Below are 16446 nucleotides of genomic sequence, written 5' to 3'. Positions count from 1 at the left end.
TGCTGTCAGACCTGCTGAGTTTTTCCAGGTATTTTTATTTTTGCTTTTGTTTTTGTTTTGGATTTCCAGCATCTGCAGTTTTTTGCTTTACCAAAGACTAATAGATGTGTTTGTATGTTATATAAAACTTGTAACTAGGAATCTTTAAACAACATGTTTTTGTTAATTTATTATAAACAAATCTCCCATACTCCGTTTCCAAAATGAAAATTCTAACTACTTGACACAAGGTAACTTACTGGGACTGAGTCTCACATCTGCAGCCCCTTTTAAAAATTAATTGCAATTAGCACTCTCCAGCATTCTTTAGTTTTGCTCTGCCAATTTCAAGCTTCTTTCCCCCTCAAGACTTTTGTTTAAAGTGAGTGCTGACAAACACATCAGGATGCTGGCTTCGAAACGTCCAACTATGCAGTAAGAGGACCACACCCAAATTAATGACCCAACCGATAACTTAGTTAAGAATCATTTTGAAAAGTTAAAAGGGGATGCTAATTCACTGAGCCAATATAAAAGAGACAAAAACCTAAAGGATATAGTAATCTGGTGCAGAGTGAGGACACAAGCTACCTCACCTCCCAACCATCCTTCCCCCCCACCGCCCCACTTAGTTGCTCAGCAGCTCCACTCTCCAACCCCTGAATTTTCTTCCCACCCCTCTGCCAGGTTACTGATCCCTGCAATCCATCCCTCCCACTCTGAACCCCACAGAGTTTCCCTCCCTTGCTGAGTCGAACAGTCTCTCCCTTCCTCATTGACCTCCACCATTGTTACCTCCACTGCTGCTGCCCCCTGCCATTGTAGGTCAGCGGCCAAAACACTTCATGGTGCTTACAAAGAGAATTAGCAATAAAAAATTTGACACCAAGTCACTGAGAGCGATTTCAATACAGATGGCAAAAACTTCGTCGAAGAGTTAAGTTTTAAGGAGAATCTCAAAGGTGGAGAGGGAAGTAGAAGCTGAAAGGTTTGGGAGGAAATTCCAGAGCTAAAGGACGAGGCAGCTGAAGGCACAACTGCCAATGATGGAGCAATTGGGAATGTGCAAGATGCCAGAATTGGAGATGCGCAGGTATCTCAATGGCTTTTAGAGCTGGAGGACTTTACATAGAAAAGGAGAAGGACGACCATGGATGGATTGAAAGCAGGGATGAGGATTCTTAAACTGAGGCAGTGTCAAACTAGGAGCCAGTATAGATCAGCAAAGATAAAAGCAAAATACTGTGGATGCTGGAAATACAAAACAAAAATAAAAATACCTGGTAAAACTCAGCAGGTCTGACAGCATCTGTGGAGAGGAACACAGTTAACATTTCGAGTCTGTATGACTCTTCAACAGAGTTCTGTTGAAGAGTCATACCGACTCGAAATGTTAACTGTGCTCCTCTTCCGCAGATGCTGTCAGACCTGCTGAGTTTTTCCAGGTGTTTTTATTTTTGTTTTAGATCAGCAAAACAGGGATGATGAGTGAATGGGATTTGGTATGAATTAAGATATAGACAGCAGAATTTTGGAAGAGCGCACGTTTATGTTGGGTGGAAGTTGGGAGGCCAGTCAGGACAGCATTGAAATAACTGAGTGATAACGAAGGCATGGATGAGGATTGCAAAGCAAATGAGCTGAGGCAGAATTGGAATCAGAGGTGGTGGAGTCAGGCAGTCTTGGCGATGGACAGTACATGTAGTCAGAAGCTCAACTAAGGATCAAAAACAACACCAAGGTTGTGAATAGCCTGGAGAGGGATGGTAGTGACGGTCAAGGATTCAAGTTTGTGGCAGGGGCCAAAGACAGTAAATCCAGTCTATCCATTATTTAAACATAGGAAGGAGAATTTTAAATTGGAAGCTTTAGGGGACCAGGAACTAATGTGGGTCAGCAGGCACAGTCGTGGTGGGTGAATAAGTCTACGGGCAGGTACAGGGTTGAGTCCTCCTTCCACTCTATGGTGCTTTTTGAGTTAACGACGCTATAAGAATAATGACCCCAATTCCAAGAGGTATATGTGATGAGGAATTTCTCCATTCCTAAACCTTGGCAGTCATTCACAACCAGAACTTCTTTTTAATGTAAGATTCAATTCCAGATTTGCCAATTTAATGTTTCTTTTCTCATCAGTAATTGCCATACTTTGGGCATAAAGTGGGCACTGTCAATCAGAAAATGAAAGACATTGGTCATGGTAGATTCCCTCACATTTTGCACATTGTGAGGGTTTCCATTGCTAAAGCATCGAGGAGCTAAATACTTAAGTTGTGACGATGTTGTTTTGACATGCATGCAACATTTTTCTATTGTGTTATAGATGACCCTGACAAAGCTGCAATCATTGTTCGTCCCTTATTGTCCTGAGGTGTTGGTTGGCTTTCACTTTAAACTGTTGTAGTCCTTGTAACAATGATGCTCTCTAAATCTAAGTAGAAATTTCTAGGTTTGTGGCCCAGCAATGATGAAAGAATGGCAGTATGTTTCTCAAGATGTTATGTCACTTGGAGGAGATTCTGGAACTGATATTCTTGTGTTTCTGCTACTGTTCTTCTTGGTAAAAATTACTTTTGAAGTAGGTTTAGTGTGGCTTGCAGTGCAGCCTGTAGATAGAATGTACTGCAGCTAGAGTGCACTAATAGTAGAGGGGATAGATATCAAGTCCACTGGAGGAATGCTAATCAAGCAGAGTGCACTGTTCTGGATGCTGTTGAGCATCGAATGTCATTGTGACACTCATCCACGTGAGTGCCGAGTGATCTGTCAAGCTCCTGACTTGAGCCTTCTGGGTCCTGGAGGAGTTTTGAGGGTTCAGGAAGTGAGCCACTTATGCAGTGTACACAGCCTGTATTCTGTGCTGATGTACCTGGTCTAGTTAAGTTTCTGGTTAGTAGTGTTGGTGTAGGATGTTGGTGAGGAACTTGGTCATTGTAGTTTTTGTGAAGGTTGAGGAAAGTAGTTGGGCCTTTTCATGTCGCATACTGTTATTGTCTGGCATTAATGTGTGGTGTGATGTTACCTGCCAATCACCCGTGTGGGTGTTGTCCAAGCCCTGCAAATAGGCTGGCATGAGCTGCTTCATATTGAAGAGTTGTGAATGGAAATAAAAGCAATGGAATCATTAGGAAAAAGTCCCTGGTGACCTTCTGGTGGAAGGAAGATCATTGATGAATTAAATGAAAATAGTTGGGATGCCCTTGCAAAACTGGAGTCAGTGGGAATTGTGGGGGGAAACTCCTCTGCTTGGAGTCATACCTAGCACAAAGGAAGTTGTGGTTGTTGGAGGTCAATCATGTCAATTCCAGGACATCGCTGCAGGAGTTTCGCAGGGGAGTGTCCTAGGCCCAACCATCTTCAGATGCTTCATCAATGACCTTCCTTCCATCATAAGGTCAGACATGGGGATGTTCGCTGATGACTGCACAATGTTCATACCATTCGTGACTCCTCAGGTACTGAAGCAGTCCATGTCCAAATGCAGCAGATCTGGACAATATCCAGGCTTGGGCTGACAAGTGGCAAATAACATTTGCACCACACAAGTGCCAGGCAATGACCATCTCCAACTAGAGAGAATCTAACCATCGCCCCTTGACATTCAATGGCATTACCATCACTGAATCCCCCACTATCAACATCTTGTGGGGTTACCATTGATCAAAAACTGAACTGGACTAACCGCATAAAACTGTGACCACAAGAGCAGGTCAAAGGCTAGGAAACCTGCGGCGAGTAACTCACCTGTCCACTATCTACAAGGCACAAGTCAGGAGTGTGGTGGAATGCTCTCCACTTGCCTGGATGAGCGCAGCTCCCACAACACTCTAGAAGCTTGATACCATCCAGGTCAAATCAGTGTGTGCCATCTACAAGATGCATGGCAGAAACTCACCAAGGCTCCTTAGACAGCACCTCCCAAACCCACAACTGCTACCATCTAGAAGGACTAGGTCAGCAGATAGATGGGAACATCGCCACCTGGAAGTTTCCCTCCAAGCCACTCACCATCCTGACTTGGAAATATATCACCATTCCTTCACTGTCGCTGGGTCAAAATCCTGGAACTCCCTCCCTAACAGCACCATGGGTGTACTTTTACTACTACATGTACTGCAGTGGTGCAAGAAGGCAGCTCATCACTACCTACCTTCTCAAGGGCAATTAGGGATGGGCAATAAATACTGGCCTAACCTATGATGCCCACATCCTGTAAATGAATTTTTTTCTAATTGAAAAAAATGAGAATTCTGCCTTCAATGTGATGATTTGCCTCCAGCAACCAAGACTATCTTTATTTTAACTGGATAGTTTTCACAAAGATTTATTTTGTACCTAAGTCCTGTAGGGCTCCTTGATGTCTTGGACAGTTAATCTTGCCTGCCCTTTAGATCGTGCGTTCATGTCTGGATCGAGGCCATGATGAAGCCTGATGCAGAATGCTTACGATAGAACCAAAACACAGTTTTAGCAAGCAGGTTATTGGTATCTAGGTGCTGTTTAATGGCACAATTAATAACCCTTTCCATCACTTTGCCAATGAGTTGAATTAAATTTGTCCTTTTTTTATTGTTGAGTAGATGCTGCATTGGAATAACCTGACTTATGGAGTTGGGATAGCTAGTTCTGGCGTACAGGTTTTCAGCACTATAATTGGGATGTTGTCGGGACCTATAGACTGCTCTAGCCACAGAAATATACATCAGTACAATGGATTCCAGTTGTGTCTATCCCACCTCCTGATGTGCACCATAAGGCAGAAACACTGAAAGAGTTTGACCTCATTGAAGCCAACCTAGAACTGCCAATGCATGAAGACTGTCAGAACCCACCAAATATGAAACTAAAATCACACAACCTTTCTGGATCTCTGTGAATGCTTTGAGCAGTACAAGTTTTTACAAAGCTGGCAAATTTGGGCTGATGCCAACAAAGTTCTAGCAAGCGATCTGACAGCAGAACTTCCAGGCTTCAACATCCCTCATTGTGGTCTACCCTCAACAGGAACCGCACTCTCCATGCAAGGTCATTACACCTCCACAAACGGAATTTTAAAGACAGCCCAACGTGGGACTCTGGTCACCCGGATCAGACTGCTCACCACATTGTGAATGAATGAGGCCTACAAAAATTTGCCACAGGATTCAGGGCAATCCACCTAACAACACAGTGGTATGTCTTCGCTGTCCAACTTGGACTTAGATTTGTAATGCTGCAAGATGTCATATGCATGAAGACTTCACTTTGCCATATTCAGTCATCTGCTTGCTGGCACTTAGAGTAAATTGGCTGGACAGTAGCACATTTGATGCTAGTGACCTGGGATGTGGCCAGTCCATTTCTTAGCACTTTTGGCTGAAGATGTTTGCAAACATTTAAGCACTTTCTGGTGTTCTTTTGTTGAGGCTGCTTTCAGTTTCATTTCATTACTTTAAATACCAGAGTACGCAGACATCAATTGCAACAACCACAGAATCAGGTCTTTAATTAGTTCATGTTACACAGTTCATCATGAGTACATGGGTAAATCATACTCTGCAATCCAGTATGACTACAACATAGTGATTCACTCAAAACTCTTATACCAGCCCTTCTTCTGAGCTCTACACACAAAAGTGACATTGAATATATCAACATGGAGACATGAGGGTCCACTTAGTCCTTCTCAACTTCTTAATCATCCTGTTACCATGGTTATATGTTCTACTTAATATCCTCAAGATATAGATGATGGCCTGCACATATTCCTCATCCCATCCTTGCCTTAGGCAAAGCTAATTTAACTTGTGCGAACCCATATTCCCACAGCATCAGCTGAGGTGTACCCACCCATATGAAATGGTTTTCCAAGGTTGCTTGGGATTGCGCTGTATACTGAAGTCAATTTAAAAGGGCCAGTAAGAAGATTTAATGGACTGATTCCAAACTTTTCCTGCATATTTTTTCTGGCTCTTTCCCCCTTGTTGTCACTTAGATTTTCAGCAGCTTTAGTAGCAATAATTGTGATGCTACTTTCATTGCTCTAACAGCTCCAGGGGTTTACACAGTTAGTTTCCTCAATAATCTGCTATTTGACAGGAAAGGAGGAGTGCCAATGGAGATATACACCCACTTGATGGCACCTCTACAGCAAAAGTATAGACACTTGTCAGGGGTCCAGTACTTCTTGGGCTGTGATTTATAATGGAGATCATGACAGAATTATGCCAGAAGTTCCAAGTGGATCTCCAGCAAATTTATTTGCAGGTACAGTAATACAGGTGCTTGACATTTATGTTGACCGTTTCAGGCTTCCAATGGAGAGCATAAGCAACATAGGTCAATTAAGCTCAATGCAAACTGGAGGAACAGCACCTCATCTTCCGACTAGGCACCTTACAGCCTTCCGGATTTAATATTGAGTTCAACAATTTCAGATCGTGAACTCTCTCCTCCATCCCCACCCCCTTTCCGATCCCCCTTTTTCCAATAACTTATCATTTTTTTTTACAAATATAAGTTTCTTTTCCCACCTAATTTTAAATTTATTTCGATCTATTGTTTTATCTCCACCTTTTAGCCCATTTTGATCCCTTCCCCCCACCCCACCCCCACTAGGGCCATCTGCCACTAGCTTGTCCTGCTTGCTACCCTTAATGTCCCCATTAGCACATTCCTTAGATAATATCAACACCCTTTTGTCTGTGACATCTTTAGCAATCTCTTCTTTGCCTTCACCTATCACTGGCCCCCTATCAAGCTCTACCAGTCCCACTCCCCTCTACCAGCTTATATTTCACCCCATTTCTCTATTTCCTTAGTTCTGATGAAGGGTCATATGGACTCGAAACATCAATTGTATTCCTCTCCGCAGATGCTGTCAGACCTGCTGAGTTTTTCCAGGTATTTTTGTTTTTGTTCAGTTAACTATTATTTGCTTGAACAAGCAATTTTGTCTCCTTCCCAGCCAGCATAAGACAACTAGGTAATTTTATAGATTCGCAAAATTCCAGAAGTCTGGGAGTTACAGATAATACTACTTAGGGCACTATTTTCTGTCATTCACATTGCTATTACCTATATCAACAGGAGATCATAGGATTACAGAAACTGACCATTCAGCCCAACTAGTCCATGCCAGTGTTTATGTTCCATTCAAGCCCTCCATCTTTCCTCCACTAAATCTACCATTGTGACCATCTATTCCTTTCTCCCTCAGGTGCTTTTCTAGCTTCCCCTTAAATGCATCTATGCCATTCACTACAACCACTCCCTTCCGCACTCCTCGGGTAAAGAAGTTTCTTCTAAATTCCCTATTGAATTTCATGATGGCTATTTTAAATTAATAGCCTCTAGTTATGCTCTTACCCACAGGAGGAAACATTCTCTTTGTATCCACTCTGTCCAGTTTCGTTATCATCTGATTTGCAAATCAGTGCTTTGCCAGCTGCTATGATGAGTTTTTAAAGCAATCCACTGTCCCACCCCTATTTGATCCACAAAGGTGGGTCTTGGGGAAGCTCCTTTGAGCAGGGCTATCCTCAGATGCGTGGTATCCCAAGACACCAGTCGAGAATAGTTATGAGATACTCACATCAGTCGGAGTTGTCATTGAATATATCATGTGTCAGCAGTACTTTAATAGACCTAGGACATCATGCAATATATTCTCACTAAGGTTTCAAGGATTGTTGTGTGCTGCATACAAAAAGGAAGACCTGAAGAAAGCACATCGGGGGGCACTAACAGGTGCAAGATGGACGAATGAAGAGCAACTAAGGGAATCTGTAGCAGTGGCAGCCTAGAACTTGATGCAGGTTGAGAGAGCCATTTACCAAATTCTTTTTACAGGACTCCTAACTTGTAGATAAATTCGTGGATCAACAGTCTTGTCTACATTTTCTCCATGTCCTCTGTAGCATTGTCACCTGTTACAATTTTCCAGGCAATTTAAATATTCCATTCCTGGTACCTGATGAAACATGTTGACACACCTTTGTAAGGGCATGCTAACTTTAGTGAAAACAAACTGAAAACCTGTGTGACTCCCTAGTATTTGTTTTCCTTATTTGCTGTTAGGTTTAGTGTGGTGTTTCACTGGTGCCGCTTTACTGAGGTGAGTGCTGCCTTCTGAGTTGAAACTTCTGGGATTCTGACCAAATGATCTTTAGGACATATCTTCAGTTTCAGCTGAAAGTTGTTTCAATTTAAGCTCCACCCGTTCTTGCAAAGGCTTTTTATGACTTGTCTCATGGCATTAAAAAAAAGGACACATTTTTCAATTACTTAAAAGTATTATTGTACATTGATTGGAACATATTGAGGAAGGAGTTCCAGAACTTTTAAGCACACACCTGAATGTAATTCCTTCAGATGCTGATATTGCAAGATGCATCTGCCACATAAATGTGTGTGCCTGTATGTGTGTACATTGGCGAAAAGCATCCAGATGACAGCTACAGTAATTAATTTAAAACAACTAAAATTCCAGAAAAACCATAAAGTCCTCGCTTAACGTTGCCTCACTTAATGTTGTTTCACTTTAATAAAGTAGTGTCAGTATATCTATTTAATGTTGCTAGTTTCACATTAATGTTGCTTGCCACAGCCTTCCTCTTCTGTGGCCTGCCTGCTCACATAACCTTTCCTGCTGTGCTTCTGTTCTTGCCATTAGTCTCTCTTACTCGCTGTCTGGCCTTGGGTCCAACCTACCCTCGCCTCTCGCCCTGTTCTTACCTTAGCCCCCAGGGTCTGATCTTGCTGCTCTGCTCATGGCTCTTTTGCTGAATTTGCACTGAAGTCCTGGACTCCATCTAGTGGCAGACATTGGTTGGTGCAGGTAGTGAGGACTTCAGCTGCTATCTGCCACTAGATGACATGACATACTCTATTTTCAGTACGGAATTGTATTCGTCTTTCAAATTATGTTTCTCTCAACCCTTCCACTGTCCCTAAATTGTCAGATTTCTTGTTTGACATCCAGTACTAGATGAGAAGAAACTAAATAAGACTGAAGCTATTTTCTTTAGTCCCCACCACGAATTCCGTACCCTAATCACTGACTCTATTTCCCTTCTGACAACTGTGAGAGGCTGAACAAAATTGTTTTCAACATTAATGTCATATTTGATCTTGAGACAAGCTTACAACCCATGTCCGCGCTATCACTAAGACCGCTATTTTCCACCTCCATAAGGTTGCTCGACTCTACCCTTGACTCAGTTCATCTGCTGAAACCCTCATCCATGCCTTTGTTACCTCTAAACTTGACTATTCCAACACACTCATAGCTGGCCTCCCGAAATTCTATCATCTGTAAACTTGAGATTACCTAACATTCTGCTGCCCAAGTCCTTACTGGCACCAAGTCCCATTCACCCATCACCCCTGTGTCCACAGACGTACATTGGCTCCCAGTTAAGTAACGCCTCAATTTCAAAGTTCTCATGCCTGTTTTCATGGTTCTTCCTTCATGGTTTTCATCCTTCCATGGTTTTGCCCCTCCCTAATGCTACAATCTTCTCCAGCCTTACAACCCTCTAAGATAGTTGTACTCCCCCAATTCTACCCTCAAGTTTCCCTGATTTTAATCACTGCACCATTGGTGACCTTCAGCTGACAGAGCTCTTGAGCTTTGGAAGTCCCTCCCTAAACCTCATGCCTTCTCTTCCTTTCTTCCCCTAAAATTGACTTCTTTGGCAAATTTTTGATCATCCATCCTAATAGCTCTTTACGTAGCTCAAGTCTCTTTTTGTTTGCTAATGGTCCTGTGAAGCGTCTTGGGACATTTTGCTATGTTATAGTTGCTGTATAAATACAAGGTGATTCATCCTCCACGTTACAGTTCTACCCCATTGTTCCCTCAGCTTCTCTAGGTAATGGCTTACAGGTTTTAGCAGTTGGTTTTAATTTAGTTTTGTTTGACAACCAGTTATAGCAATGCCACCAATCCTGGTACCTTACTGCATGTGAGAGTAGAGGTCATGTGAGACTCTGCCAATCCACAAGGTCATTATAGTTTACCTTTGGGCTGAATATATGGTTTCCCCAGGACTACATAATGCTTAACTCTTATGATGAAAGGCACGTCATTGAGAGAATGTTTCTGTGCATTGAACTATTGAAAGAAGTACTGTTCTCTATAGAAGTAATAAACTTTACAGAAGAAAAACTACTTGAACATCAACCTTAAATACACTAAATTAATATTTTAATAGAGCAGAATTTGCTAACATTGTTTTCTCTTCAAAGTGAAATTTCTTTAAATTCCAGGTTATCCGAGATTATGATGGACCTGCACTTAGCGAGAGGATAGCTGCTGCAAAGATTGCATCTGAAGATGGTAAAGCACCAGCATTCACTACTCTTAGTTTAGACAATAGGAAACTTAGTAAATGATATGAAAGTGTCTGTATGTTCCTTTAACAAAGTTACTTTAATTCTCGTGACTCAACTCAGTTGTACATGTACCAGATGATTTAGCATTTAATTACAAACTTAAGTGAAATAATTGAGCTTGCTGCAGCTCCTGTTCCTGTATGAACACAACAGGACTAGGGCCATTTAGCCCCTTGAGCCTATTCAGTGACATCATGGCTGATCTGCAAGCTAACTCCATTTGCCTAATATCCTTGGTTTTTAAAAAACCTTTTAAAATAACATAACGTAAGAAATAAGACCAGGAGTATACTATACGGCCCTTCGCGCCTCCTCCACCATTCAATATGATAATGTCTGGTCTGCGGCATCAACTCCACTTTCCCACCTGCCCCTCCTATATTAATATCAGATTTAAAATTAGCAACTTATTCACCATCAGTTGTCATTTGTGGAAGAGCTCCTAACTTGTACTACCTTTTGTGTGTATAGAAGTGTTCCTCATTTCACTGATGCTTTACCTTCTGTGTATAATGGCTAATGATCATCTAGAAGAGAATGGCAGGAGTACAGACAATAAATACAATAGCTGTCTGATTTGTGCATTAATTATTTTTACACCTGCATTGTGAAATTAGCTAGCACTGGTTCCATCAGACATAAAAACAGAAAATGATGAAAATATTCAGGTCAGGCAGCATCTGTGGAGTGAAAAACAGAATGATAGTTTCATCCCCATGATTCGGATTTCCAGCATCGCAGTATTTTGCTTTGTATTAGTGCCTAGTTCCAACAGTGTGTGTAGAAGCCAAGGCAGCTTCCCAGTTATATGGAGAAACTTTAACAAGCAGTTTGTCATGTGCTGGTAAACAAGTATGATCCTCAAGCTAAACTCTCCCATATAAAATGTACTGGAGAATTTAGAAAACCAGAGCTGTTCTTTCCATTTGATCTGCTAAGTGATACTATTTGAATTTGTCAAATTTTATTTGGTGTGTTTTTTTGACACACAGTTTTAATTACTGAACAAATGGATTCTTTTTTTAATTATAGAAAGTCAGCTGCAAGACATGGAATACAGCAGTTTTGACCAAGACCAGAGCATTTACACAGAAACCCCTCGCTCTCCAGATACGAGAACAAAAAGGTCTTCCGTTAGTACAAGTTCTAAACCATCCAGCAGAACAAGTTCCTCGAAAGGTATGTTTGTCTACAGCATTTTAATATTCCCCTGTCTCAAAATCAAAATTCAGTTTACTCACAAAGTGGAGCATGTTTCTGCAGCATGTTGTGCTGTAAGTTCCCTATCATAGCTAGAGTGGTAATCTGAGGAATCCAGCTAGGTAGGTGTGTTTTCACATTTGTTAGAAACTGTTGCAAACCAATACAGGCTCAGGCTTGGAAGTAGACCATTTACCTGCTGGCTCTACTGCTTTTATAGAGATAAAATATATTTACTGAATTAGAAATGCTAAATGTTTTGATTTATACTCTATTCATAATGCATAATCTTCTGTTTAACAACATATGGCAAAGCATGCGGAGTAAAAATTGTGAGGTGCTTATCAAAGTGTATTTTTAAAAATTGTATATTTAATATCAGTCCTTAAAGGAGGTAATATCTCTAAAGATGAATACTGATGGTAACTACATTTTCTCTGGGGACTTGTGCTTGTTTTTTGAAAAAACAGCTATTTATATAGGAGTAACTCGAGGTGTAAGAGCACCACCCATAATGCAACATGGCTAGTTTATGCTACGTTGGGCGACCTATTCCTTAGTCTGTGCATTTTGAGCCTATTTATATTTACAAAAAAAAAATCTGTTCATCACCTCCTAACCTTGGGCCCAGAGTTTCTGTACCTCTAGTTTGATTGTTGATGAACAATATCTGTTGCCTGCAGGCATGCATCTGTCTTAGTCATTTTTCCTCATTCACACAGCCTGCTCCTTTGACGTGCAGATCCTGCTCATTCTCCCATTGCAATAGAAAGTAACAAAGTGTCTACAAGACAACAGAAAAGTCACAAAACAAGTACAAATAACATAAATATGAAGAAAACCAGGGAGGAAAAAGGCATGAAATCTTCAAGAGCCAGAGAGGAAGAGAAAATTTAAAGGAGTTGAAAATAGAACTTTTCTATAGGCAACTTTGAATACAGGGGAGAGAGTTGCCCAACTTAATACTGTCATCAGAAAGCATGGCTATCAGCCATACTCAACAACTATTCATCAACTCCACAGTGCCTACTGTATTCCCTATATAATCTCCATACTGCTGAAACTTTCATCCATGTTTATTCCACCGCAAGTCTTGTTTTTTCAGCCACCAGCTTCCCTAGTTAAACATTACACAAAGTCCACTGAATTAAATGGCTGTATTTCACCCTGGGCAAAGCTTGGACATGCATCACCTATCCCCTCACGAGCTAGCGCTGGCCTCTATCCATTGATGTTTTGATATTGAAATGCTTGACTTCACTTTTGCACACCTTCTTGCCCTCTCTCCAACCTAACTTCATAATATGCTCCAGCCCTATATCACAGCGTTAATTCTCAGGCTCAGCTCCTTGCCCTATCCCTGCGCAATTCAATTTTCTACCTCCCTCTGCTCTGCCATTAGCAGGAGAACCTTCAACCATCGTGTTCTATATGCTGGAACTCTCTCCTTAAGCTTCTTTGTTCTGCTGAGGACATGTATGGCAAAATAGGGCAAATGGATTGTGAAGTTTGGTATACCGCTTCCAAAACATTTCAGCTGGTGGCTCCTTGCTTGCACATTCTGATATTACTCTGAATATTACCATACCTAGCATCCAATCTTTATATCCCTTAATCTGCCCTAATAATCACCGGATTTACAGCAATTAAGATGCATTTATATAGTGCCTTTAACATAGAATGAGACACTTGTGAAGCAAAAGGCCAAACTAAGCCAAAATGAACGGTGACCAAGCATTTAGTTGAAAACCTGTATTTTAAAGGAAGAGAGTTGGAGGATTGAAGTTGTAGCAAGTGTAAAAGTAAGGATAAGAATTTTTAAATTGAAAAGACCTGGAGCCAGGAAAAGTTAGTCAGTTCATCGCGACAGGTAAGTAACATTTGATATGGGGTAGGATATGAGGAGCAGAGTTTATGATGAACTGAAAGTTATGGCAGATGGAGTATAGGTTTGTGATGGGGGCCAAAGATGACAACTTTGCTCTTCACGTTTTAATTGGAGAAACCGATCCCTCAATCAAAACAGTATTACCAGTACATGAACAATCTACTTTATTTTAACATTCAAGGTGCTAAGAATTTTTTGCAACAATGAATTTTGTTTCAGCTGGTTCTCGGTCAGATTATAAATATTCCCGACGTGACTCCTCAACAAGTAAACGTGACCAGCCTAGGAAAAGAGAAAGCTCTAAAGGTAAAACATATTTTTATGTACTCTAACTATTATTATCAAATAGATTCAATTAAAAGCCCGTATGGCCATATTGTCTAAGATTTGATCAAAATCCAAAAAAAAGTAAAGCTGGGTCGGTTGTATCAGTGGCACGCACATCTTTGTTCTACCATGATCTACCATAACCTTGGAAAGAGCATGGCCCATTAGGGACCAAAGTGGCAATCTGTGCATGGAGCCAGACGACGTAGGTGAGGTTTTGAATGATTACTTTTCATCTGTGTTCACTTAGCAGAATAATGATGGAGGTTTAGAAATCAGGGAGGAGAACTGTGATATACTTGAACAAATTAGCAAGAAAAGGAAGGAGGTTTTAGCGGGCATAAAAGTGGATAAATCCCCAGGTTCAGATGAGATGTATCCCAGGCTGCTATTTGAGGCAAGGGAGGAGATTGCAGGGGCTCTGACACTAATTTTCAAACCGTCTCTGGCCAGAGGAGAGATGCCACAGGACTGGAGGACAGCAATTTTTAGTACCATTATTCAAGAAGGGTAGTAGGGATAAACCACATAATTGCAGGCCAGTGAGTCTAACATCAGTGCTAGGGAAACTACTGGAAAAAATTCTGAGGATTAATCTCCACTTGGCGAGGCAGGGATTAATCAGGGATAGTCAGCATGGCTTTGTCGGGGGAAATCATGTCCAACAAATTTGATTGAATTTTTTGAGGAGGTGATTAGTTGTGTAGATGAGGGTGATGCAGTGGATATAGTCTACATGGACTTCAGTGAGGCTTTTGACAAGGTCCTGCATGGGAGAATGGTCAAGAAGGTAAGAGCCCATGGAATCCAGGGCAATTTGGCAAATTGAACCCAAAATTGGCTTGGTGGCAGGAGGCGGAGGTTGATGGTCGAAGACTGTTTTTGCGATTGGAAGCCTGTGACGAGTGGTGTACCGCAGGGTTCAGGGACTCTTGCTATTTGCCATGTATGTTAATGATTTAGATGTGAATATAGGAGGGATGATCACTAAGTTTGCAGATGACATGAAAATTGGTGGTCTCCTAAATAGTGAGGAGGAAAGCCTTAGATTACAGGATGATATAGATGGGCTGGTAAGATGGGCAGAGCAGTGGCAAATGGAATTTAATCCTGAGAATTGTGAGGTGAAGCATTTTGGGAGGACTAACACGGTAAGGGAATACACAATGAATGGTAAGACCCTAGGAAGTATGGAGGATCAGAGAGACCTTGGTGTACATGTCCATAGACTCCTGAAGGCAGCAGCACAGATGGATAAGGTGGTTAAGAAGGCCTATGGGATATTTGCCTTTATTAGCCGAGGCATAGAATGAAAAGGGGAGGTTATGTTGGAGCTGTATAAAATGTTAGTTAGGTCACGGCCATAGCTGGAGTACTGTGTGCAGTTCTGGATCACCACACTATAGGAAGGATGTGATTGCACTGGAGAAAGTGCAGAGGAGATTCACTAGGATGTTGCTTGGGCTGGAGCGTTTCAGCTATGAAGAGAGACTGGATAGGTTAGGGTTGTTTTCCTTAGAGCCTTTTCCTTAGGCTTAGGGGGGACCTGATAGAAGTATACAAAATTATGAGGGGCATAGTTAGGAAACTTTTCCCCTTAGCGGATGCGTCAATAACTAGGGGGCATAGATTTAAGGTATGGGGCAGGAGGTTTAGAGGGGATTTGAGGAAAATGTTTCTCACCTAGGGGGTGATTGGAATCTGGAACACACTGCCTGAGAGGGTGATAGAGGCAGGAATCCTCACAACATTTAAGAAGTATTTAGGTGAGCACTTGAAATGCCATAACTTACAGGGCTACGGGCAAAGTGCTGGAAAATGGGATTAGAATAGATAGGTGCTTGATGGCTGGCACGCACATGATGGACCAAAGGGCATGTTTCTGTGCTGTTTGACTCTATGACTCCACTCCATGGAGGGAAAATAGAAGGGTGCTGTTTTTGTGTATCTCCGAGTAGTTGCTTGGAGAATTAAAATTTTGATCCAGCCTTAGCTCATGCTATGATTTTTCTGGATTTTACATTATTTCTAAAAGAAGTATAAAGCAACATGATTGTATACGATATATGGCACAGAAAGAGGCCATTCGGTCCAACTATTCCTGCATTTATAATACGCTTGAACTTTCTCCTGCCTTTCCTTATTTAAATCTATTATTGTAATCCTCTATTGTCATCTCTCTCAAATGCTTGCCTAGCCTCCCCTTAAATGTATCTATGCTATCGCTTGACCCTGTGGTAGCAAGTTCCACCTACTCATCACTCGAGTTTCTTCTGAATTCTCTTTGGTTATCTTTATAATTTTATATTAATGCCTTTAGGTATTCTCTTCCCCACAAGAGAAGGCATCTATCTGTATCTACTCTACCAAATCCTTCCATAATTTTAAAGACCTCTATAAGGTCATCCCTCAAAAATATTTCATGATTTATTTCTTATTTCAAGAGAAAAGAAACCAGCCTGTTTATCCTTTCCTGATATGTATACCTTCCATTTCTGGTTTCACCTTTGGAAATCTCTGCAAGCTCCCCAGTGCCTCTGCCCTTTTTATAAAATGGTGACCAGAATGCGGTACTGCAGGTGTGGCCTAACCAAGATTCGATACAGTGTTACCATAACTCCCCTACTTTTCAATTCTATACTTCAGAAATAAAGCTTAGTTTGGTTTTCTTTTTC

General features: G+C 41.4%; 1 protein-coding gene across 5 annotated transcripts in view; it reads left to right on the top strand.

The window, feature by feature from the left end:
- si:ch211-197h24.6 overlaps nt 1–16446 on the top strand; it is a 115245-nt gene that overhangs the window by 59141 nt on the left and 39658 nt on the right. For all 5 annotated transcript variants that reach the window (XM_041184131.1, XM_041184130.1, XM_041184132.1 and 2 more), the window contains exons 15-17: nt 10231–10300; nt 11389–11535; nt 13664–13750. In XM_041184131.1, the coding sequence (XP_041040065.1) occupies nt 10231–10300; nt 11389–11535; nt 13664–13750 (304 nt within the window). The remainder of the gene's footprint in view (nt 1–10230; nt 10301–11388; nt 11536–13663; nt 13751–16446) is intronic.

This window comes from Carcharodon carcharias, chromosome 3 (assembly GCF_017639515.1).
Source record: "Carcharodon carcharias isolate sCarCar2 chromosome 3, sCarCar2.pri, whole genome shotgun sequence".
In the NCBI taxonomy this organism is placed as follows: Eukaryota; Metazoa; Chordata; class Chondrichthyes; order Lamniformes; family Lamnidae; genus Carcharodon; species Carcharodon carcharias.
Note: the sequence above shows the minus strand (reverse complement) of the source record. Positions and strands in the feature narration are given on the sequence as shown.